This window comes from Notolepis coatsorum (assembly GCF_963971535.1).
Source record: "Notolepis coatsorum genome assembly, chromosome: 7".
Classification (NCBI taxonomy): Eukaryota; Metazoa; Chordata; class Actinopteri; order Aulopiformes; family Paralepididae; genus Notolepis; species Notolepis coatsorum.
This window is the reverse complement of record NC_140171.1, coordinates 75,080,252-75,105,266: the sequence shown is the minus strand read 5'-3', so window position 1 is coordinate 75,105,266 and position 25,015 is coordinate 75,080,252. Positions and strand designations below refer to the sequence as shown.

At 43.5% G+C, this 25,015-nt stretch overlaps 1 protein-coding gene across 1 annotated transcript in view; it reads left to right on the top strand.

Moving 5' to 3' along the window:
* The window catches only part of stra6l (STRA6-like), a gene marked incomplete at both ends in the record, with an annotated part of 66,610 nt that extends 48,406 nt beyond the window's left edge, over positions 1–18,204 (top strand). Inside the window, 8 exons of the mRNA XM_084318311.1 lie at positions 3,582–3,657; positions 8,740–8,821; positions 10,383–10,431; positions 12,092–12,209; positions 14,138–14,257; positions 14,476–14,639; positions 16,239–16,379; positions 17,930–18,204. Coding sequence (XP_084174437.1) covers positions 3,582–3,657; positions 8,740–8,821; positions 10,383–10,431; positions 12,092–12,209; positions 14,138–14,257; positions 14,476–14,639; positions 16,239–16,379; positions 17,930–18,204 — 1,025 coding nt within the window. The remainder of the gene's footprint in view (positions 1–3,581; positions 3,658–8,739; positions 8,822–10,382; positions 10,432–12,091; positions 12,210–14,137; positions 14,258–14,475; positions 14,640–16,238; positions 16,380–17,929) is intronic.
* Positions 18,205–25,015: the final 6,811 nt, after the last annotated feature.

The window sequence follows — 25,015 nt, the reverse complement described above, 5'->3', positions numbered from 1 at the left end:
CCCGGAGGCGCTCTTGTTCCATGGAAGAATGTTCGCGCTCGCTAAGCGTCTGTGCTTGGAGTCGATCGCGTTCGGTGGAGGCTGCCAGGGTGGCGATGAATGCCTGCGCCAGCATCTTGTCCGCCTCGCTGGGGGAAGACACTGATGGAGGTGATCGGCTTCTGACAGTGCTCGTTGGAGATCCGTTCTCCTGGCGCGCTCCGAGGAGGTCTATCTCCTGGGCGCGCTTCTCTTCTGGTAGTGGGTCGGGTTCCGTCCCTGGAGCGCTTTCTTTATCCTGGAGCTCTCCGGGGACCGTCCCGTTGACGTTGTCGGGGGGTATAGTCATGTCATGTCCCTCCTGGTCCCCCCCGTGAGCTTGGTCAGTTACGTTAGAACCCACTAGGGTCTCTACTGGCAAGGTCGCCTGGTTGTTAGGGTTTGACATGCTTTTACTATCCGCTTTTCCCGCATTTAACGTCTGTATAAAGCTAGGTATTAGACTGGCAGCGTAGTCCTCTAGGTAAGGAGGTGGCTGACGTCTGCGCTGCGGGCGTTCTAGCTTAGGAGAGCCGTTTGTGGAGTGTTCACCGCTGGCCATGGTTAATATCAATATTATATTTAGATATTACACTGATATTCCTCCGGCTCGAAGGACCAATTGTAACTGAGGGGTACAATTCCCTGACTGTATTGAGAGTATGGTATCATTAAACCACTACTTAGTTATGTACTTTAATTACTGGCCATACAGTACACGGTATATATGGTGAACACCCACACAATAATACGGCTTAACAAAGAAAGTCATATTGAGAAGTATTTATTATCAGAGTAGCAACAGTAGGTTACAATATTGAGAATTATGAATTGCGCTTATATGGCGAAGAACACTTAAGTAGGTCAAGAGCGTAAGTCCATGAGCATATTAAGATGGGTATAATTATTACCACCTGTAGCATAAGAATTATATAAGGCACACTCGTAATCAGCTGGAGATACTAAGGGGGGTTCCCTCCGGTTGTAAGCCAGCAGGGGAGAGGAATGGTCGGGAGCAAAGTCTGGATCAACGAGGAATAAAGAGACTCCAGATACAGGAGACGGTGCAATAATCCTTTGGTCCGTAGACAAAGCAACAGCTATACTCCGGTATGCAATACAGCATGGATGAAAGCTAGCCAGCCTCTGTGGGTCCTAGAGGCGGGCTCGACGGTGCTCCTCACAGGGTAGATCCCACACAACAGTGGGGTAGACGGTTCTCTGCTCCAGCAGCCACAGTACCAAAGCAATATAATCCAGCCGGAAAAGGCTCTGCATTCGTCGGTGTAGGTTCTCCGGTGTACATATCCAACGGTTCTCGTCTAGGACTCCTCGGATGGCGGCACAAGGTTAGGCCGCCCAGCCTGGATAAGTACACTAGCTCGGTACGACGAACCGGTGGTAATGCTGGTCACTGTAGAACGGTAGCCGCACGATATACTATAAATAATAGACTATTACTTTACAATAGAATAAGTCGAACTCGACGATACAGCGTTAAACTCTGACACTTTAGCTATCAATTCGCACGCGGTTCTCAAGGCTCTATTTAGGGGCAAAAGGGGCCCACTTCACGGCACGTTGTATCGTGGTGAAGGCTTCAACGTTTTGGTCTAAGCAGGTTTTAGGCTAAGTGCTTCTGTATCCACCTGCGACGTATTTATACGTAAGGTGAATAATCTAGTGCCAACCTCAGTTCTGTCTCGTATTACTGCGCAAACCTGGACATGTTGAGACATGTCTTGGCGGTGGCTTTGAACTCGACATTGGGGGTATGGTCGTTGGCGCCTAGGGGTCGCTGTCCAATAGGAGAACGAATATTATGGTCTGGCCTGTACCTAGGTAAAGGGATATTCCGTGTATATGTACAAAGAATATACAAGGGATATCAGACGATATACAAATATTATACAATATATCTCAAGTAATAAATATATATATTCGGTTTAATCTGACCCTTTGTAACACATAACATCATTAGTAACATACATGGCTATCTAGGTTCACAGACAACCATGTAACATACACAGCAGGACCATTGTAGCAGGCACGTGCACACATAGAGCCCAAGGGGTGCTTGAGCACCTGCCCTTTTGAGCCTCATAAAAAAGTGCCCTTAAAAAAAATATATATATGTTTACCGTTGCGCATATAGATTTCCCTTCCAACTGAAAAATGTCAGGATAGAATCAAAATATTAGGTAAAGAGAGAGAGATGCCCCGTATTCCATTGCAGTTTGCACGGCCTCCTCAGCGTGCCTCTCCGCAGACCTATATATTTTATGCATAGCGTGGGTGGTGATGATGATGATGATAGAAACCGCTGTGGCGCATACAGTTGAATGCTGGTATTACACTCACTGAGGGACACGAAGAAGTCAAGTCCGATGGGATTTGGGAATCTCAAATACAAATCGGCATTGGAATAAAAAAGGCATTTATATTAAACAATACAAAATATACAGCACTTCTTGGGGTCTGTAGGGTAAGCACTTATTCCCTCCCCCCTGAACATTTATGGAGATGTATGGGCCTTTTAAGTCAGTGATAAAAGTGTCTTTCAAGGATAAGCTCCTGCACTGATTATTATAGTTCAATATTCAATATTTGATCACCAAAACCCCCCAAAAAGCATTAAAAAAAGGCCCCCCAAAAATCGGGCTTGCGCGCAAAGCGCGCTAGGCTATAACACATACAGGTATAGTGCCCTTTTCAGCCTTTGAGCACCTGCCCCTACAAATTCCTGTGCACGTCCCTGCATTGTAGAGCCAGTGTGTGTAACTGTTAAGATACCAAGAGTTAATATTGCAGAGTTATAGGAGGTAATTCCTCTATACTACTGTGGAATATATTCCCACTGTCTATTAAACGGTCCCAGTCCAAGGGTTTCTTTAAACGACAGGTGACAGGTATCTTTGGCAAAAAGATCAGTAGCTCTTAGGGAACATTTACTATATAAGGAAAAGGCTGAGCCTTGTGGCCTTTTTAGCTGTTATATAATTGTATGGAGATTATAGTTGCATTGATGTACAATGATGGATGTATATGATGATGTCCAGGTTGACAAGATGTACAGTATGGGGTCAGAAAAGGTGATTGAGTTTTTATGTATGTTTTTCTTTTTAGTTATTTCTTTTTATGTTGTGTTATGTAATCAAGTACTGTTGTCTTCTGGTGTTTTCTGTCTGTTTATGTGTCTTACATCGGGGACCAGGTTGGAAACAAGTGGAATCTCTTTCATGTGTTATCTCCCCTGGGTTGCACTGCTGTGCATTTTTGTTTAATTCCCAATCAGTCAATCAATCAATCAATCAATTATGGAGCAGTCCCATATTTTACATCCCAGTGACATCACCGATTGGAGGGTTCTCTCTCTGATTTCTAGCTTTAGGAGAGAGTGGTGCATGTTCATAAATACTGACTGTCCTGGGGTACATGAATAACATTATTATGTGTGTGTTGGTGGCGTGCACAACAAGGCCTAATCTGATAGAGCAATCTTTTCGAACTGGTCTCAAATGACTAAATTCAACTGGAATGGGTCCGTCCGTATGTTTCTCCAGAGTCTTGGCTGACCACCACCATCTTCTCCAGTCTCACCTCTGTCGTCTACACCTTCCACGTCTTGGCATGTTACAGGTAACAGAGGAAAAAATACAAATGTCCAGAGAAATACGTCTAACGTTGCAAGCATATGCTCTGATCAGACACGCCAATTAGGGTGTTTGATAAAGTGACTCTTTATCACCCCAGAATACTCATGCATATGGGGAAAGAATTAAACACTTTTCAGTTTGTGAGATTTGCGTGTTGGTGGTTAAAGGTGCACTAAGATTTAAATGATTTAAATCTTAAGACTCAACCACACACACAATGTTGTGGAATAAGCACATACTTTAGTTGTTGAGTCAACATGGCTTTCAGCTCAGCATTCAACACCATAGTCCCCTCCAAACTCATAGCCAAGCTCAGGGACCTGGGCTTGAACTATGACCTCTGCCAGTGGGTCTTGGACTTCATGACGGGCAGACCCCAGGTGGTGAGAGCAGGCAACTGCACCTCCTCATCCATCACTCTCAACATAGGGGCCCCCCAGGGCTGTGTTCTGAGTCCCCTCCTCTACTCCCTGTACACACATGACTGTGTGGCACAGCGGAACAACACAATCATCAAATTTGCTGACGACATAGTAGTGGTGGGCCTGATCTCTGCAAACGACGGGAGGGCCTACCTGGAAGAGGTAAAGGTTCTAGCGGGATGGTGTCAAGAGAACAGCCTCTCCCTGAACGTCAGCAAAACAAAGGAGATGATTGTGGACTTTAGGAGGTCGGGGTCAGGGACTACAGCCCCCTCAGCATCGACGGGGCACCGGTTGAGAGAGTGAACAGTTTTAAGTACCTCGGAGTCCACATATCTGAGGACTTGACATGGACCACACACATTGACAGTGTTATCAAGAAGGCACAACAACGCCTCTACTTCCTTAGGCGCTTAAGGAAGTTCAACGTGAGTCAGAAGATCCTCAAGAACTTCTACTCATGCACAATAGAGAGCATCCTGACTGGCAATATCACCTCCTGGTTTGGGAATAGCACTGCACAAGACCGTAGCAGACTACAGAGAGTTGCCCGTTCAGCCGAACGCACAATTGGAGGTGGGCTTCCCACTCTCCAAGACATTTACAACAAGCGGTGCATGGGCAAGGCTAAGAGAATAATCAAAGACTCCAGCCACCCAAACAACTGCCTCTTTGAACTGCTGCGGTCAGGCAAGCGATACCGGAGTCTCATGGCAAGCACAGAGAGACTCAGAAGGAGCTTCTATCCCCAGGCCATCAGGATGCTCAATGAACAATGAACAATAACAAACCATCAACACACCCACAGCACACACACACTCACTTTAAATAAACAACACACTGTAGCACCCACTTTACCACTTTAGACACTAACACACTTTACACTTTATATTTATATTATTGGTAAGGAAATTGCACATCATTTTCATTCCTTATTCCTTATTGCACCTCATTGCACCTCACCACCACGAAACCAGGTGAGATTGCAAATCATTTTAATGAATATTATGTGGGTAAAGTATCTAAACTAAGGCATGCTATGAATATGTCAAACAACCTGAAAACAAATGACTGTATTAAGTATATTATAATGAAAGACAAAATGTGTGAATTTGAATTTCATCAGGCTGAAGTCAGTGAGGTGGATCGGTTACTCCGCTCTCTTCCTGATAGTAAGTTAGCAGGCCAAGATAACCTGGATAGTAAAGTGCTGAGAATGACTGCTGGTATTATAGCATCTCCTATATGTCATATTATGAATAGATGTTTGGATGTGGGTCTATTTCCAAAGATGTGGAAGGAGGCTAAGGTTTTTCCTTTACCTAAGGATACCAAATCTGCTTTTAATGAGGGAAATTCTAGACCTATAAGTATTTTACCTGTCTTGAGCGAAATCATGGAAAAGTTGGTGCATTCACAAATTCAAGAGTATTTTGTTTCAAACAAGCTTGCAACAGATTCTCAACATGCCTATAGAGCTGGTCACTCTACTTCTACTGCCTTGATACAGATGACTGATGACTGGCTTAAAGCTATAGATAACTCTATGTTGGTGGGAGCTGTGCTGTTAGATTTTAGTGCTGCATTTGATGTGCTGGACCATTCTCTACTGGTTGATAAACTTAAATGTTATGGTTTTAACTCTTCTGCTTTAAAGTGGATAGTAAGTTATTTGTCCTCTAGATCACAGAAGGTGTATCTAAATGGCAGCCTGTCCAGTAGCAGAGGTCTAGAGTGTGGCGTGCCGCAAGGAAGTTGCCTAGGACCTTTGCTCTTCTCTGTATTTACGAATGACCTATCTTGGGCTACCAAATGTGCTACAACAGTTCTTTATGCAGATGATTCAACATTGTATTACGCGGCACCATCATGCAATGTACTTAATGAAGTTTTGAGTAGAGAACTTAAAGTTGTGCATGACTGGGTAGTATGTAATAGACTTGTCCTTAATATCTCCAAGACTAAATGTATTGTGCTGGGAACAAGGCACAGGTTATCTACAAATCCAAAGCTTCATTTAAACTTGTGTAATTCAGCAGTTCAACAAGTTGAAAGTACTAAACTCCTTGGAGTGATGCTGGATTGCACTCTGTCTTGGTCTCAGCATATTAATTATATTGTTTTAAAAATGGGAAGAGCAATTGGTATTTCCAGGAAATGTGCTTCTTTTGTTGCCCGTCCCCTTTTATGTCAGATAGTGCAAAGTTTAGTTTTATGTCATCTTGACTATTGCTCTGCGATGTGGTCATCTGCTGCCAGTGGTGACCTCAGGAAGCTCCAGGTGGTCCAGAACAGGGCAGCACGGTTGGTACTGGGCTGCTCACTATGGTCTAATGTGAGCCGTATGCATGCCCGCCTCTCTTGGCTTAACGTTGAAAATAGATTGTCTTTTAATATACTTGTGCTGTTCAAGTTGGTCATGAGCAGTAAGACTCCTGTTTTTATACATAATCAGATTGTTTTTAGTAATACTGTGCACGAGCATTACACTAGAGGTTCCAGTAGTGGGCAGCTTGAATTGCCAGGTCCTAGAACCAGCGCTCTGGGGAGATCTTTTATTTTTAGAGCATTAACTCTGTGGAATGGCCTGCCTCGGAACCTCTGCTGCATTTACAGTAGATTCACTTTTAAAAAGAATCTTAAATTGTTTTTAAATTGTTTTTAACACTGTAAAGTGGTTTTTTGTTTTTGTTTTACACTAATGTAATTTTAGCTATTAATTGTTAAAGTAGGTTCATTATGCATTGTGTGTACTGACTTTTAATAATTTTGTTTTTTTGCAATGGTGATTGTTTTTGTGTTTTTTTGTGCGTGGACCCCAGGAAGACTAGCTGGTTGCTATCGCACCAGCTAATGGGGATCCCTAATAAAATAAAATCAAATCAAACCACAAGGTGGCACCACAAGCTAAGCTATACCTCACCATTTTTGTACCAGCTGTACATACTGTATATATAGGTATACTGAACAATTTTGTTGTTTACACTTGTTTACGTACTTGACTTCTTGACTTTCTATTTTATACTTATATTATACTTATTTGATACTATCTTGTTATTATCTAGCACAGTGGTTCTCAAACTTTTTACACCAAGTACCACCTGAGAATGTAGCTGGCTCTCCAAGTACCACCATATGACCGGCGTTAAAATACAGTCTATTCAGCTATGCACAGTTCACGCAGGAGGCAAATGTATTCCTAATACCATTATTTATTGTTAACTTTTGTCAGACACAGCCACAATGTACAAAGGGATAGCACTAGAACTAGCAAACGCTTCCACACAACTCATACAATGCAAGGGGCATTGAGAACATAATAACTAACATTCTCACATAGCAAGTGAGAAAATTAAGAACAACTGTATTTCAGTAAATGTACTTAATTCTATCTCTATCTCTCTCTCTCACACAGCAAGCAATTGTCCATCATTCTCTCTCTCTCACACACACACACACACACACACACACACACACACACACACACACACACACACACACACACACACACACACACACACACACACACATACAATTATTTTGTTACAAAAACTTAATTTCCTGCATTCTGGTGCAGGACTTTTTGAATTTGTACCCTTTAAATGCCAGTGTTTGTGATGGGCATCACAAATTATTGTAAAAAAGAAAAGAAAACACATATTCAATACATTTTAGAATTTTTACCCTTTAAATGCCAGTTTATGTGATGGCATCACAAATTATTGTTAAAAAAAACACAAAGTAAAATATTTTCAATATATCAAATGCAAAGTACATTTTTCTGGGGGGGGTTATTACAGGCTAGGCATGTGTCAATGATTAGCAGCAACACAGATTTTGATGGATTTTTTGTAATGTCAGATTTAACACCAACTCTTTTCAGAAAAGTGAGAGTATTTCATTTTTTATCTGACATTACAAAAAAATTAAAAATAAAGGTTATGATCAGGGCTGAAGTTGAATTAAAGATTTATGACTGTTTAGACTGAATTACTCTCTGTCACAGTGATCTCCTGGTTGTTCCCCACTTAGGTTATCTAACTATCGCGCCGCCGCAACCAGAAACACTGGCCTGGCCTGCTTCTAAGTTCAGTGGCCTGACTGAAAAAAGAAATGTGTGCTTTTTTGTAAATGTTTTCAAGTACCACCAGCAGTACCACCAAGTACCACTAGTGGTACGCGTACCACAGTTTGAGAACCACTGATCTAGCACACTCTCAGGAGCAAAACAGAAAGAAGCATTTCATGCAAAGTATTCTGTATTTCTGTATGACAACTAATAAAGAAACTTGAACTTGAAACTTGAACCTTGAACTTGAAACTTGAACTTGAAACTTGAACTTGAAACTTTAATTTGACACAAGCCAGCAATGAGGACCTTGTAGACTCGACCGCAAAATGATGTGCTTATTCCATGGAATTGTGGATGTGGTTGAGTGTAGACAGTCTTCATTTAAAATAATCGTACTTAGTGCATCTTTAAATGTGGCAAATGATACAGAATAATGTGTGATTATGTCTCCCCTTTTTACTATTTAACCATTTAATATTGTTCCAGTTTCATTATGTCTCTATATCTCGTGTTTGAATGCAACTAAAAACTAGGTTTAATATGTGCTATCATTGGTCTACTGGAACTGTAGGAAACACTTGAAGAGACTGTGGACAGGACAGAAGGGCTTTCTTCCCATGAGATTCCACAACCCCAGCCCTGCAGTCAGTGTGGTGAGTGCCACCATGTAAAGGATCAATCATAGTCCAGAGGTCGGAACTAGGCAAAATCTGCATATGGCTCGCTGATAACAAACTATCATTACACATGGGCAAAACAGAGTCCATTCTCTTCGGTTCAAATAACAAACTCAGCAAGGCCGACGGCTTCTCAGTTGCAGTGGGTGACAAAATTGTCACAAGGAAAGACGAAATTAGCTACCTGGGTTCCATCCTAGAGGCAAATCTTTCCTGTGACAAAATGGCATCCAATGTAATAAAAAAAGTCAACCAACGAACTAGATTCTTGTACCGGATCTCCTCTCTGGTAAACAAGAATACCCTGAAGACTCTGGCAGGAGCACTCATTCAAGGGTACTACGACTATGCGTGCACCTCATGGTACCAAAGCACCTCAAAGGCGCTTAAAACAAAATTACAAACATCACAAAACAAACTGGTCAGACTACTACTTGACCTTACCCCCAGAACCCACCTCACCCCTGCCCACTTTGACAACCTAGGATGGCTTAGAGTAGATGACAGAGTACAGCAACTTGCAATGGGCCTGGTCTACAAGATACACTATACGACTAAGGTACCCATGTACATGTCAAAATACTTCCCAAAGGTCAGTGAATACCACAACCACTACACCAGAGGAAGCTCAAAAAATTATGTTAAACCCAGATTCGGCTCAAACAAGGGACTAAACACGTTTCGCAATTATGCCACATCAACGTGGAACGCCCTACCCAAAGCTGTAAAGGAATGTGAATCCCTACCCACATTCAAAACCGCTCTTAAAGAGCACCTACGGGAGACTGCAATTCGAAACTGGCCACCGTAAATGCCCAAAACCCCCACCACCTCCTAATAGACAGTCTCCTCCCCTCCTAATGTACAGTCCCCTCCCCATCATATGTATATACTCTGTCAGGATCTAGGGGTAACAGTACTGTATATTTGAATACCGTTTAAGTCACAAATGTATCAGTACTAAATACCTATATGTCCCTATGCCATAAATGTCATGTATGTTGTGTATGTCATAAATGTCTATATGAATTGAAAATGGGGGACCCTGATGGAAACAAGACAAATGTCTTTCTCAGGTCTGCATCCCCTTAACAATTGTATGTATTGAGCCGTACTGTATTGTACCCATTCTGCAATCTGTTAAATAAAGTTTTCATTCATTCATTCAGGTAGCATACCGCACACAGACATACGTCTGCTTAGGCATGACCACTCAATTCTTCTGTCTGTGTGTACCCAGCGTTCGTGTTCTATATCGTACTGGTGTGGTATCAGTATCGGTATGTGCACTGATCAAAGAGCTGGTACAGTACATCTGGACTATGAAAGGCAAAGGACTGACCATCTGCATAGTCTGCACCCTGTACTTTTAGACTATGTGAGAGGCTTTACCCAAATACATGCGTCTGGTCTATGCACATACAGTACACAATCAAAATATTTTGTAATGTGTATGGAGGTCCCACATTGCTTCTTTCAGAAATTCTGGTAGAGGTTGTGTTTAAAACACTAAGAATACTTTTTATCTTATTCGCAGGCTTCCATTGCAAGATACTCTGGATGGCAAATAGCCTTTACATTGTGGGGTAAGGACTCAAATAAGTGAACAATATTCATCTTAATAATATCTTATAATGCAGGATGTTACTGCAGAAATGCACTGCAACACCAATACTGTGAGCCAGTTTATAAATATAATTGTTTTTACCACTTTGTTCTAGGGCTGGACGGTATGGTCTAAAATTTATATCACGGTATAATTTGAAGCATAGACGGTAACGGTATATCACGGTATATCGCGCTATATTAATTTATCTTAAAATGTCTATATAAATGCTTCTGAAGGGGTAAAACACTGGTATGGCACCTATTATTGTACTCTTGTATTAGGACATATTTAACATAGTACAGAGGTATTTTAAGAACATTTATTGTGCAAAACTGCCATAGAAAAATGCAAAACCTTTTCTCAAGTTACTTCCATCTCTGAAAAACACTTTTTTCATGAAATACAATCAAATCAAGCGGCACAAAGTGAAAATATAAACTACAGCAGGACAGGAGGTTTCTTTCCATCAAACAACTCAAACACAATACAACTCCAACATAACTTAACTTTAGTGTACATGTTTGACAACGTGTAGAGAGAGAGAGAGAGAGAGAGAGAGAGAGAGAGAGAGAGAGAGAGAGAGAGAGAGAGAGAGAGAGAGAGAGAGAGAGAGAGAGAGAGAGAGATGTAATTTGAGTTTGAGGTTTGAGCATCCTAAGCTGCCGTAGTTGATGATGTCACACCAGGATTGTCAACACAGTCACACAGAGTTGGAAACGGGAGCAGCCCCGATGGATAAAGCGATATAAAGAAACGAATAGCCAAATAAATGTGAAGTTATCTTTGAACCTCTGTTGTCAAGCTTCGTCAATATACCCCCCCCCCCCCCATTCCTCACTAATGGCACTGGTGCCGCAGAGTCACGTTAGAATGTTAGCTTAGCGGCTAGCCCGTCTCCTCTCAGCCTCCTTAGCCAAATTGAAATGCCAAAATTATATGGCAAGGTCCGTGAGCTTGGAGAAAAACTCAGTACAATTAAACACTATGCAACGACCACTGCAAACGTTGAGTGAATCGTCAAGTAATGTTAACGTCATTGCTACTGCTGTGATTAGCTGCTCTAGTCTACCGGTCACAAGGTATAGTCAAAATCCATACTGTAGCGCAAATTCATACCGTTTATACCGTCCACATCTACTTTGTTCCTGGTTCCAGCATATCTAATTGATTTCTTCACCTTAACTTCTCATTTGTGTGTTAATTGTCCACTTAGGGCCTAGCCCTCCTTAATAAGGCCTTCAACCATTTAGAATTGTATTTGAAGATAGATTTTAAATATATAGGTCCTCTTAGTTATGTATTTGGCCATAGGAAGGTCAGTCAGCCAACCAGAGGGCCCCTCGTAATATCAATAATCATGTCATAATTACATAATTTCATCCAACCAACCAGAGGGCCCCTCGTAATATCAATAAGCATGTGATAATTACATAATTTCATCCAACCAATCAGAGGACCCCTGAAAACGCGAGTCATCATCATTTAAACCGAATGGTAAAATGTCTAAATGGCTGTACCCCTCTGGTGTGGAGATCTGATTTAATCAAATACAAGGGCCCCCTAATTATGTTTAGCAGCGGGCCTCCAAAAGTCTATAGGGACGGCTCTGATCTCATGTGCTTGTGTCCTGGTTCCAGGTTTCCTGATCGTCCACTTTGTCCTGTTTCTGTTTGCCCTGCTGATCACATATCTACTGGTTCTTCCAATCTGGCATGGCAGAGTTGTACCCATGCTCACCAACCTGGGGATCATACTGTAAGACGTGTGTGTGAGTGTGTGTGTGTGTGTGTGTGTGTGTGTGTGTGTGTGTGTGTGTGTGTGTGTGTGTGTGTGTGTTAACCTTCGGTGTCAGAGGAAAGTGTACACCTTCTCTGTATGTTTCACAGACATGCAGAGGTTGTGCAGACAGGATCTGTACATTGTTTCGACATTGCCTGCTTGCTGGGTTTATTTATCAAGAGAAGTTGGAATGAGCATACCCTGCTTCACATTCATTCAGTTCCACACACTCCATACCATAGGAGCTGCCAAGTACAACCACAGTCTGACATTTTTGCCCACTGTACAACCACAGTCTGACGCCGTTGCCTGCTGTATAACCACAGTCTTCACGCTGTTGTCAGCTGTACAACCACAGTCTGGCGCTGTTGCCCGCTGTATAACCACAGTCTGACGCCGTTGCCTGCTGTACAACCACAGTCTGACGCTGTTGCCTGCTGTACAACCACAGTCTGACGCCGTTGCCTGCTGTACAACCACAGTCTGACGCTGTTGCCCGCTGTATAACCACAGTCTGTCGCTGTTGCCTGCTGTACAACCACAGTCTTGACGCTGTTGCCCGCTGTATAACCACAGTCTGACACTGTTGCCTGCTGTACAACCACAGTCTTGACGCTGTTGCCCGCTGTATAACCACAGTCTGACACTGTTGTCAGCTGTACAACCACAGTATGTCGCTGTTGCCTGCTGTACAACCACAGTCTGACGCTGTTGCCCGCTGTATAACCACAGTCTGTCGCTGTTGCCTGCTGTACAACCACAGTCTTGACGCTGTTGTCAGCTGTACAACCACAGTCTGTCGCTGTTGCCCGCTGTATAACCACAGTCTGGCGCTGTTGCCCGCTGTACAACCACAGTCTGACACTGTTGCCCGCTGAGCATCTCCATTGCAGCAGCTGGGGGTTAAGTGCCTTGCTCAAAGGCACCTTTGATGATAGGTGTTGAGGGAGGATAGAGCGACACCATTCACTTCCCTCACCCAGATTCTTCCCAGAAAATGTGAGGATTTTTGGAGACCATTTGTTTACAAGCCTCGTCCTGTGTGAATGTATGTGTGTGTGCTTATGTTTTCGCTGTGATTGTGTAATAGAGAGAGAGAGAGAGAGAGAGAGAGAGAGCGAGAGATGTGTGTGTGCCCGTGTGCTGACTTGTGTAAGGTTTTTCACTTTTTCTCTTCTCTCTCTGTCCCATTCTCATCATAGGTTTAGTGAGATAGAGAGATAAATAGAGAGGGAGAGAAGGGCGGCTACGTGGCGTAGTGGGCAAGGCGCTCGCCACGAAATGCTGGAGACGCTGGGCTCGTCGGTTCGAGCCCAGCGCTCCACATTTGCTTTCAGTTTAGCTGGTCGTCCGTACTAATACACATTGGCCGTATTAGGGGGTGGGAAACTGATTGGTGGTGATCGGGCGTTGTGGACAGCGACTCCTACAGGTCGGTTGGTGCGCCTGCGCAGTAGAATCAGGAAGTGTCGGGGGCAGCGTGAGCCTCCCACGCGTTACTCCTCGCCACTGAGAGATCGAGCTGCGCAGGTGAAAAGATGCGACTGCTGTTACCTCAAGTACCGGAGGGGACTTGTGCTATGTATGACTTAGTCCACATTGCAGCCGGCTTGTGGGAGGCAAGAAACAGCGTCCGTGACAGGGGAGGGTTGAATTGGATGATACGAAATTGGGATGGGAGAAAATATAGAAAATGGGAGAAAAAGTGGATAAAAAAAAATAGAGAGGGAGAGAAAGAAAGAATATGCATGTCTGTTTCTAACTTGTTGTCTCTCTCTCCTTGTCTTCATTCACCCTTTCTCTCACACTCTCTCTCTCTCTCTCTCTCTCTCTCTCTCTCTCTCTCTCTCTCTCTCTCTCTCTCTCTCTCTCTCTCTCTCTCTCTCTCTCTCTGTATGTTCCAGTCTAACCATAGGTCTAGTGATCAGCTTGGTGATTCTACAGGTGGTTCTGGTCCAGATCTTCTTCCTCCAGGATAAGATATCACCCACCGATAAACAGAAGCCTCTGGCCATCAACAACAGGTATACTAGGCAGCACTGGTGGAAGTCCCATATCAACAGATTTTTACTGGGCGTAAACATGAACGATATCATGCAGTGATATACTGTATGTGGTGTCCCCCCACCCACCCCCTGGATTGGATGTGAATATGTTCACATTTTCCATATTGTATTTATTTGGGACCACGTCAGTAGTACATCCATCAGGTGTTTAAACAGGTTTGTGTTCATCCACCCAGGAAGGCTTTCCACTGCTTCAACTACTTCCTTTTCTTCTACAACGTGGTGATGGGGTTGAGTAACTGCATCCTGAGGCTGCTGTCCAGCGTGGTGGTGGGAACATGGCTGGTCTCCCGCATCGACCGCACCGTCATGCAGAGGGGCTACGAGTCCATGGACCCAGGTCAGCTTGTACGGTTAAAGGGGTATTATTTCACACACAACCAAAAGCTGTAAACAGTTTTGCACACATTCATTTAATTTGACAGTAAGAGTGTATGTGACTGAGAGTAAATGAGTTTGAATATGGCCACCAGTGATCGGGAACATTGAATCATTGTGGTCTGTTAATTATAGCTCAATGGAATGATAAGGTATCAGTCCCTATAAGGCAAGGTATGGCTTTTTTTTGCCATCTACATACTTTCATGGAGCTGCATTTAACACAACACAAGGATTCAATGTCCCCAACGACATCACTGGTGGCCATATTCAAAATAATTTACTCTCAATAATTGTCAAACTAAATTAAAGTGTGCAAAACTGTTTAGAGTTTTATGTGTGTGAGATTGTGTGCAAAATAAATCAGCATTGTTTTTGGTAAAGTGCCCCTTTTAAGGTTTGAGGTTTATTTCATGTCAAAGGTTTAGTAATAATAAGGTGTGTTGTTGTGGCACCCTGGTAGGTCTTTATCAGTAAGCTATGGGGGTAGATTTCTATTCTACTTTTGCGTTTGTTTATTTTTGATAGAAATCTACCCCCATAGATCAAGCTGTTTTTAGAATTCCATACGTAAATCTAAGCAGATCAAGCGTATTTTTATGATTTATGAAACACAAATTGAGAGGTGTGTGTGTGTGGATCGTTTTTACGATTGTGGATTCTACTTTTGCGTTTGTTTATTTTTGATAGACCTCTAAGAAGAAGAAGCTTCACACACGAATCCACACGGGGAAAACAGCTAAATATTTATCTCAAAATTCCATATGTAACTCCAAGCTGATCAAGCGTGTCCTTAGAATTCCATACGTAAATCTAAGCAGATCAAGCTGTTTTTCGAATTCCGTACGTAAATCTAAGCAGATCAAGCATATTTTTATGATTTATGAAACACAAATTGAGAGGTGTGTGTGTGTGGATCGTTTTTACGATTGTGGATTCTACTTTTGCGTTTGTTTATTTTTGATAGAAATCTACCCCCATAGATCAAGCTGTTTTTAGAATTCCGTACGTAAATCTAAGCAGATCAAGCGTATTTTTATGATTTATGAAACACAAATTGAGAGGTGTGTGTGTGGATCGTTTTTACGATTGTGGATTCTACTTTTGCGTTTGTTTATTTTTGATAGAAATCTACCCATAGTAAGCGGCTTGCCTTTAGATATGTAGGCAATGTAGGTATGTTTGGGCTGAATACCTTAAGGTGGCAGTATTGTGCAAGCTGAGGGCTAGAGTTAGACAGTGCTTTTTCTGTAATCCGAGTAGAAAAGAAAGCCATGCTCCAGCAACAACAAAGAGAGGTGCAGTCTTATGTAGTACTAGTCATACATCAGGAAGGAAGGAAGGTGACACTCAAAAATAAACTATTGTTTAAAAAGGCATTACGTTTCAGTCACACTGACATTCAACAGATCATATCTGAAATGTCATGCTTTTTTAACAATAAAAATATAGTTTATTTTTCTACAATCCTCAAATCAACAATACAAATTGTCGTACACTCGATTTAAACACTGTTCTCATGCACATGGTCTCATCTAACAGCACCCCCCTCCACTGCTAGGTTACAGTACGTGGATTGGTATGATCTTTGCCGACCACTACCACAACAACCCAGTGATGGTGTGTTTCTGTCAGCTACTGGCCTCCAACACTGTGGAGAAACACACTGCTATCTCATACTCATTCAACAACAAATCAGCAGGTCTGTGTGTGTGTGTGTGTGTGTGTGTGTGTGTGTGTGTGTGTGTGTGTGTGTGTGTGTGTGTGTGTGTGTGTGTGTGTGTGTGTGTGTGTGTGTGTGCATATGTGTCTGTGTGTATGCATATGTGTCTGTGTGTATGCATATTTTTAATTTTTTAATTTAACCTTTATTTATCCAGGCAGCAATTAAGTGTATGTGTCTCTGTCTGTCTGTCTGTCTGTCTGTCTGTCTGTCTGTCTATCTGTCTGCTAAATCGCAATTATGCCACAATAATGTGGAACGCCTACCCACAGCTGTAAAATAACATGAATCCCTACCCTCCTTCAAAACCACTCTCAAAGAGCACCTACGGGTGGCTGCAATTAGAAACTGGCCCCGGTAAATGTCCAAACTCTCCATGAGAGAGAGGCCACACTGATCCTGACAGCAGACTTCCTACTGGGGCTTCATCCAGAAAAGAGATGTACAGCATCTGTCCTTTTTTGCCAGATACTGTAGGTTGAAAGTCAAATTCTCTCCTCCTATCAGACACCTTTCACAGACCTCACCAAGACCACAGACAGACAGACAGACAGACAGACAGACAGACAGACAGACAGACAGACAGACAGACAGACAGACAGACAGACACACAGACACACACACACACACACACACACACACACACACACACACACACACACACACACACACACACACACACACACACACACACACACACACACACACACACCCCCCCCCCCCCCCCCCCCCCCCCAATGAGAGATGTAGAGGTTTTGGTTGAATGTGGCTATTTCTTTTTTTACATGGGCCATATCTTACAAGTCGGTATTCTGAACATCTCAACACTAAACTAATGTTTTCTGACCTATAGATCCAGTGTTTTGTTTGTTGTCCTGCAATCTCCGAAACTATAGCACCTGTGTAAAAGTCCCGCCCCCTTAGGATTGATTGATTAATTGATTGAAAACTTTAATAACTTTATTATTTTTATCCCATTGGCGCAGCTTTTTTTTTTTTATCTACTTTTTATCTACTTATCCCAATTTAGTCGTTATGCCAATTCCCTTCCTGGTCGTTGCGCACACTTTTTCCCCCACTTGCCGGTCTAGGGAGGGTTGATAGATACTATCACATGTCTCCTCCGATACATGTGGAGTCAGCGAGCCGCTTCTTTTCACCTGACAGCGAGGGCTCTCACTGGGGGAGCGTAACGCGTGGGAGGATCACACTACTTCCCCCAGTTCCCTTCCTCGTTGAGCAGGCGCCCCGACCGACCTGTAGGAGTCGCTGTTTACAACGACCAGGATACACACCCCATCGGCTTCCCACCCGCTAACACTGCCAATTGTGTTAGTATGGACGACCGACCAAGCCGGAGGTACCGCTGACAGCTGGATTTGATACCAGTGTCTCTGCGGTGGTAGGCAGGCGCTTAGTCCGCTGCGCTACCCAGCCGCCCCCCATTGGCGCAGCTTTTAATGTGTTATGTTCCTTTATTAGAGTATCTTTGATACTATCCCTCTTTCTCCCTCCCCCGTTTGTTCTAGAATCCCCTGCAGGTGGCAGGGCCAGGAGGCGGTGGTTGCTCCTCTACACCTTACTGAGGAACCCTCGTCTGATCCTCCTCAGGAAGCACCAACAGACCTCATTATCATCGTCATCATCATCATACTCAGCAGCAGTAGCAGCAGCAGCAGCGTTGCCATCAGACAGTCACCTGGACAGAGCTACAGTGGTGCGGACTTGGGTCATGGCCTCGCAGAACAGCCAAGCGGCGTCACATTCACCGCCGGGGATCATGGTGACCCCGGCAGACGATTGATCAGGAGAACAAATTCTATTGATAGAATTTAGTAAGGGGAGGAGATTCATGTAAATATGCTGCAGGGCTTTTACAGGATTTTGGTTGTTGAATCCTGGCCTCACGGTCCCAGAATGGTGTAAAAGTAAAATGCTTACTGTCAATGATCTTACTGTCACACACCAGCTGAAGGCTGACAGAATCTTTAAAGAAAATGTGCATTCGTCAATACAAATGGATGAAAATGTATGTACAGACATAGATATACATATTATGTGAGTTGGAGCAGTGGTGTGTGTGTGTGTGGGGGGGGGGGGGGTATTGGGAAGTCCAATTCAGGGCCACTTCGTCAAAAACCTATGCAGATTTATTTTGCACATAATCTCACATCCAAAACCTCTAAACAGTTTGGACATATATTGAAATTATTTTATTGGGAAAACCACAATACATGTTCATTTAGTTTGATAGGTATTGACAGTATGAGTTTGAATATGGCTACCAATCCTTGTGTTGTGTTAATTACAGCTCAATGAAATTATATGGTAGCAGTAAGACAAGGTATTGCTATTTTTTCATCTACATCATTTCATGGAGCTGTAACAATTTTGTCCAGTGTATTTTCCTTCCTTGTTTCACATTTTACAATCTGTTGGAATCCTGGCAACAGTTCCAGGTTGCAGTTGTTCAGATCTCACAGAACAAACTTTCTTTAATATTGGTGTTTGATAAATCAAAGATAGTAAATTGTGTCTTTCTGGTTATGGCCTTAATGAACACTTTTTTTGTACCAGGAAGGTAAAGAAAACCATTTAGCTTGTCACAATACTGTCAACATTAGATCTTTGAAAAACTACTGTAAGGATGTGTTCACTGATTTTCTCCACAAAATGGATAATAGGTCATGCAATGTAATAATGTGGACAAAGCATGGGATTCTTTAAAACAATATGTATTCATGTTTATACTGTACACCAATGAGAATGGTTAGAATAAAGCAAAAAACACAACCTTGGATTAATGAGGATTATTCAATCACTCACTAATTCATTCACTCACTCATTCATTCACACATTCCTTCACTCACTCATTCACTCGTGCATACATTCACTCACTCACACATTCATTCACTCATTCATTCACACACAAACTCCTCGACTCACTCATTTACTAACTCACTCATTCACTCACGCATTTATTCATTCATTCACTCACTAACTCACTCATTTACTCATTCCATTCACTCTTCACTAACTAACTCACTAACATATTCACTAACTCACACTCATCCACTCACACACACATTCACTCACTAATTTATTCACTAACTCACTCACACTCAATCATTCACTCACTCATTCATGAATGTTTAAATAGCAGTGTTGGGCAAGTTACTTAGGAAGTTACTTATTATTACTGCTTTAAAAAGTAATCAAATGACTGCTGATTACTTTATATCAAAGTAATTACTAATTAGTTATGTTACTCATTACTTTCAATTACTCATTTTCTCTATGATGCGTCGAAATGAGGGCTAGTCAACCGTGGAAACAGGTAACATCTCCTCGACGATATACCCAGCGATGAGCTTCTTCAGACCTCCACTCATAAGTGGTGTTTGCTGATCTTATATCCAGTTTCTGTTGCCGGAGTACATCCATTACTGGCACTGGTAGAGGCTTTCCTGTCTGCGTCTGTTTTTTTATTGTCAAGTTTCACATTGTTGTGCTGCCGTGTCAGATGCTTCATCAATTTAGATGTTGTATTTTTCACAGTTGCAAACTTTTTGCCACTCTTCCTCACCCTCGATGCTGCTTTTTGGCTAGTAGCCGACATGACCTCGCTCTGACCTGCTGGCTCGCATGCACACGTAATTTACAGAGGACTGCGTATAAATGTAATCTAACGTTATAGTAGGACAAAAAAGTAAAAACACATTGTATTCTGGCAAAGATGTAACGCAGGTTCTTGGATTAGTAAATGTAATGTAATTACTATTTTGGAAATTGTAATGCCTGACGACTATGCTATCCTGCTCAACTCCACTGTCTCTGACTCACTGGCGCCCCTAAAAACCATCACTGTCTCATTCACCACCTCCTCCCCCTGGTACACCCCTGAACTCCGCACCATGAAGCAAACCGGCTGTCAACTGGAACGACTCTACAAAAAAAACCAGCTCACTAGTGTCCACGCTGACCACTATAAACAGCCCATCTCCTCCTACTGCGATGCACTCCAAGCTGCCAAATCTGCCCACTACTCCACCCTCATCAACAGCAGCAACCGAAACCCCTGGACCCTCTTCTCCACTGTCAAGAAACTCCTCCAACCCCCGGACAATAACACTCTCCTCCCCCGACCTCTGCAACTCGTTTCTCCACTCCTTCAACAACAAAATCTCCCAAATCAACAGCTCACTGACCGCTCGCATCACCAACTCCCCCGCCCCCCCTCGCCCCCCCCCCACTATCATATTCCCCCCACCTGACTATCCCCCCTACCCCTCTCACTGCCTTCGCCCCCATTGATTACTCCTTCATCACAGACCTCATGACCACCTCCAAGGCCACTACCTGCTCCCTCGACCCCCTCCCCACTACTCTCACCAAGGCCTGCCTCCCTGCTCTCATCCCCCACCTCACTGCTCTCTTCAATCAGTCACTATCCCTAGGCCACGTTCCCTCCATCTACAAACTCACCACTGTCACCCCTGTGCTCAAAAAACCCACCCTTGACCCATCCAACCTCTCCAACTACCGCCCTATCTCCAATCTCCCTTTTTTCTCCAAAACATTAGAGGGCATTGCTGCCTTCCAACTCCACTCCCATCTCCAGTCCAACCCCTCTACGAACCCCTTCAGTCTGGCTTCCGTCCATCACACAGCACCGAAACCGCACTGGTCAAAGTCGTCAACGACCTCCTCATCTCCGCCGATTCTGGTGCCCTCAACATCCTGATCCTACTCGATCTTAGTGCAGCCTTTGACACAGTGTGTCACTCCATCCTCCTCCAAAGGCTGCACCAACTGGGTGTTGAGGGCACAGCTCTTCACTGGTTCACCTCTTACCTCACCGACAGACATCAGTTCATCTCCCTCTCCGGCCACACTTCTTCCTTACTTATTCTCTCCTCAGTCACACAGGGGGTCCCCCAAGGCTCAGTCCTCGGCCCCCTGCTCTTCATCTGCTACATACTCCCCCTTGGTCACATCAACCGAAAATACAACCTCGACTTCCACTGCTACGCCGACGACACCCAAATCTACATCAGCACACAATCCCCCCACAACCCACCCCTCAGTCACATCGAGTCCTGCATATCCGAACTACAAACCTGGCTGACCCACAACCTCCTCAAACTCAACAGCGACAAGACAGAACTATTAATCATCGGCACCAAAACCACAATCATCGGACCCATCACATTCACTATTAACGACTCAACCATCACCCCTCCCCCTAGTTCGCAACCTCTGCGTCATCCTGGACCCCACCCTCTCATTCGACCCCCATGTCTGCTCCGTCGTCAAAACCTCCTACTTTCACCTCTGCAACATCGCCAAAATCAGACACTGCCTCTCCCCCCTGCCGCTGAATCCCTCATACACGCCTTCATCTCCTCCCGTCTCGATTACTGCAACTCCCTCCTCACTGGCATCACCTCCCGCTCCCTCCATAAACTTCAGATGGTCCAAAATTCAGCTGCCCGCCTCCTCACAAACACCCAGTCCCGTGACCACATCACTCCTGTCCTCCACTCTCTCCACTGGCTCCCGATTAAGGAACGCATAAACTTCAAACTACTACTCATTCAAGGGTACTACGACTATGCTTGCACCTCATGGTACCAAAGCACCTCAAAGGCACTAAAAACAAAATTACAAACATCTCAAAACAAACTGCTTGACCTGACTCCTAGAACCCACCTCACCCCTGCCCACTTTGACAACCTAGGATGGCTTAGAGTAGACGACAGAGTACAGCAACTTGCAATGGGCCTGGTCTACAAGATACACTACACGACCAAGGTACCCATGTACATGTCAAAATACTTCCCAAAGGTCAGTGAATACCACGATCACAACACCAGAGGGAGCTCCACAAATCATGTTAAACCCAGATTCGGCTCAAACAAGGGACTAAACACGTTTCGCAATTATGCCACATTGATTGATTGATTGAAACGTTTATTAACAGATTGCAGAATGGGTACAGTACAGTACATCAACGTGGAACGCCCTACCCAAAGCTGTAAAGGAATGTGAATCACTACCCACTTTCAAAAACACTCTCGAAGAACACCTATGGGAGACTACAATTCGAAACTGGCCCCTGCAAATGTCCTAACCCAACCCCCTCCAAAGTACAGTAAATGACCAAGTATGGCTTTGTCAATATTCCAATGTACTTTGTTTTGTAAAGTTGTAAAAAAAATAAAAATAAAAAAGCCAACAAATTAATTTCACGTATTTACATTAAGTAGTAAGCATTTGTTTTTGGTGTTTTCACCCAACTTCACCTGATAATCTTCATTTTCTAAAATGAGAGGTCTGGAGAAATTCACCATAATTATTAATAGTTAAACTCCAATCCACACATCAGACCAACATCAAAAACGTGCAAGAGCTGGGTTTTTTGTCTAGAGCTACGGATTCCACCTTTAATCTGATGATTTGAGTTTGACCCGCCCCCCATTTGAACTCCGTGGGCAGCTCTCATTGTTCGTGTTGTGTCTGGAGAAGAGAGTCGAGAGTAGACAACGAAAAAGTTTTACATCGTGACATATCCAGGTAACATGCATAATCCCCTAATGCAATCGAATTAAAAGTAGTTTTGTTGCAAATATTATTAATTGCATGTCGTGGATGTGTAGATTTTTAAACAAATTGGGTACCGGTCCGTAGCTAACCTAAAGATTAGCCACAGGGCCGAGTGGCTGGCCAATTTGCAAGCTAACATCAATGGTTGGATGGCATTCCGACTCGAGCATGTGCACGTGGGACTGCAGTGCCAAAACGAGGGCCTCGTGTATGATGATGAGTTGGCGTGGTACATTGTTTGGCTAGGCTATGGAAGAATGAAGAAACCTTCACGAATTAAATATTCTATACGTCGACTCCGAAGTAATATTCTTTATAACCCGCATTCATCAATTGCACTACACGTGGACGAGTAGTGAACTCTGTCAAGTTCCTTGGCTGTGGTCGCTGAAATGCATGATTTGTCTAGCAGTTAATGTCTTACTTCGGCATTCATTCCTAATGATGAAATAACTAAATATATTAACTGTAAGCTAAGCAAACGTTCCTTATTCAACCATGAAGTTGATTATTATGATACGTGTTGAATCTGAGTACTGAATCAAATAAGGTTGTTTTAGGCTTGATTGATTGATTGAAAACTTTATTAACAGATTGCAGTATGGGTACAATACAGTACAGATCAATACTTACAATTGTTAAGGGGATGCAGACCAGAGAAAGACTTTCGTCTTGTTTACATCAGGGTCCCCCATTTTCAATTCATCATATATCATTTCAATGTAGTTTCCCAATATATCTACATCAATTCTCGAAGACACTCTGACGTCACGAGACCGCCGCCATTTTAGTTTTGGGGACAACCAACAGGTGTGTACCAGCAGCTCCGTTTTTAAATAGTAGTAACATAAACATGAAAAAGGCATGTCGGCTACTTGAAGCCTCCAGTGCACATACACTGAGAATTGACTATATGGCGAAATATCTAGCTGCTAACATAACTTCCCAAAATATAACTTGGGCAAAGGGCCGGATGTTCGTTCAATCCACGCTCACCACTGAGAGATTACCTGTAATTTAGCATAGCCTCATAGTCAGCGTTGCGTTGTTATTATGGGCTGAGCCGCCACGCAGGATAATGACGCCGCGCGCACGCGCACACGCACGCGCGGCCCCGCGCGCACGCGCATATGTTCCCTCGCGCACAATAATACACTTTGTTTGTATAGCCTTTCATACAGAAACTGCAGCTCAAAGTGCTTCACAACAGAATTAAGACGGGCATAAAATGAGCACATAAAGTGCAGACATATAAAATCAGTTTTTCACATTAGGATCTAACATCCCAACAGGCAACCTTGTTTATGGTTTGATTCAGTTTTAATATAAATAATAAAAATAAAGAGAAGATTAATTAATTATCTACTCAGTCCCGAAGTTTGTGATGTAGATATGGAATGTCCCGGGTTGCTGCTGTTTGCAGAGTGTGTTGTTGTCCGGGGGTGAGTGGTGGTGGGTGGGGGGTTGAACAAAGAGTCCCAGACTGGTTGAAGACACCAGCCTATAGCGGCTATTGTTATGATAATGCGAGGTAGCGCCGCAGGTAAACACAACGATCCGAGCCGAGCGCAGCGCGTTCTCGCGAGCGCGTGCATGTGCGTGCACGCGCTTCTGCTCAAATCTTTAATACTCAGTGAGGTACCACTGAGTGGTACCCCGTGCCATGAACAACGCATGCCTGCTCATAGTGTGGCGAATGCAAACGACATAAACCAGAGCTAGAAGACCTACCTACCTACCCCCCTCCCCCACACACACACACGCGCTCTCTTTCTCTCACTCTCACTCAGTGCGTGAGGAGGAATTGGTGCTAGATTGAGAAGGGGCTGTCTGTCGGAGCGAGATCCAATTAACGAAAGTTTACGGCATATAGAACAGACATTCATACACAGCAACGCGCATCCGAACGTTAGTACTGTATTTGTAAATCTGTTATGTCATAAATGTATAGATGTAGCAGTAGGCATACTGTCTATCGGTATGTCATATGTTATGATGAATTGAAAATG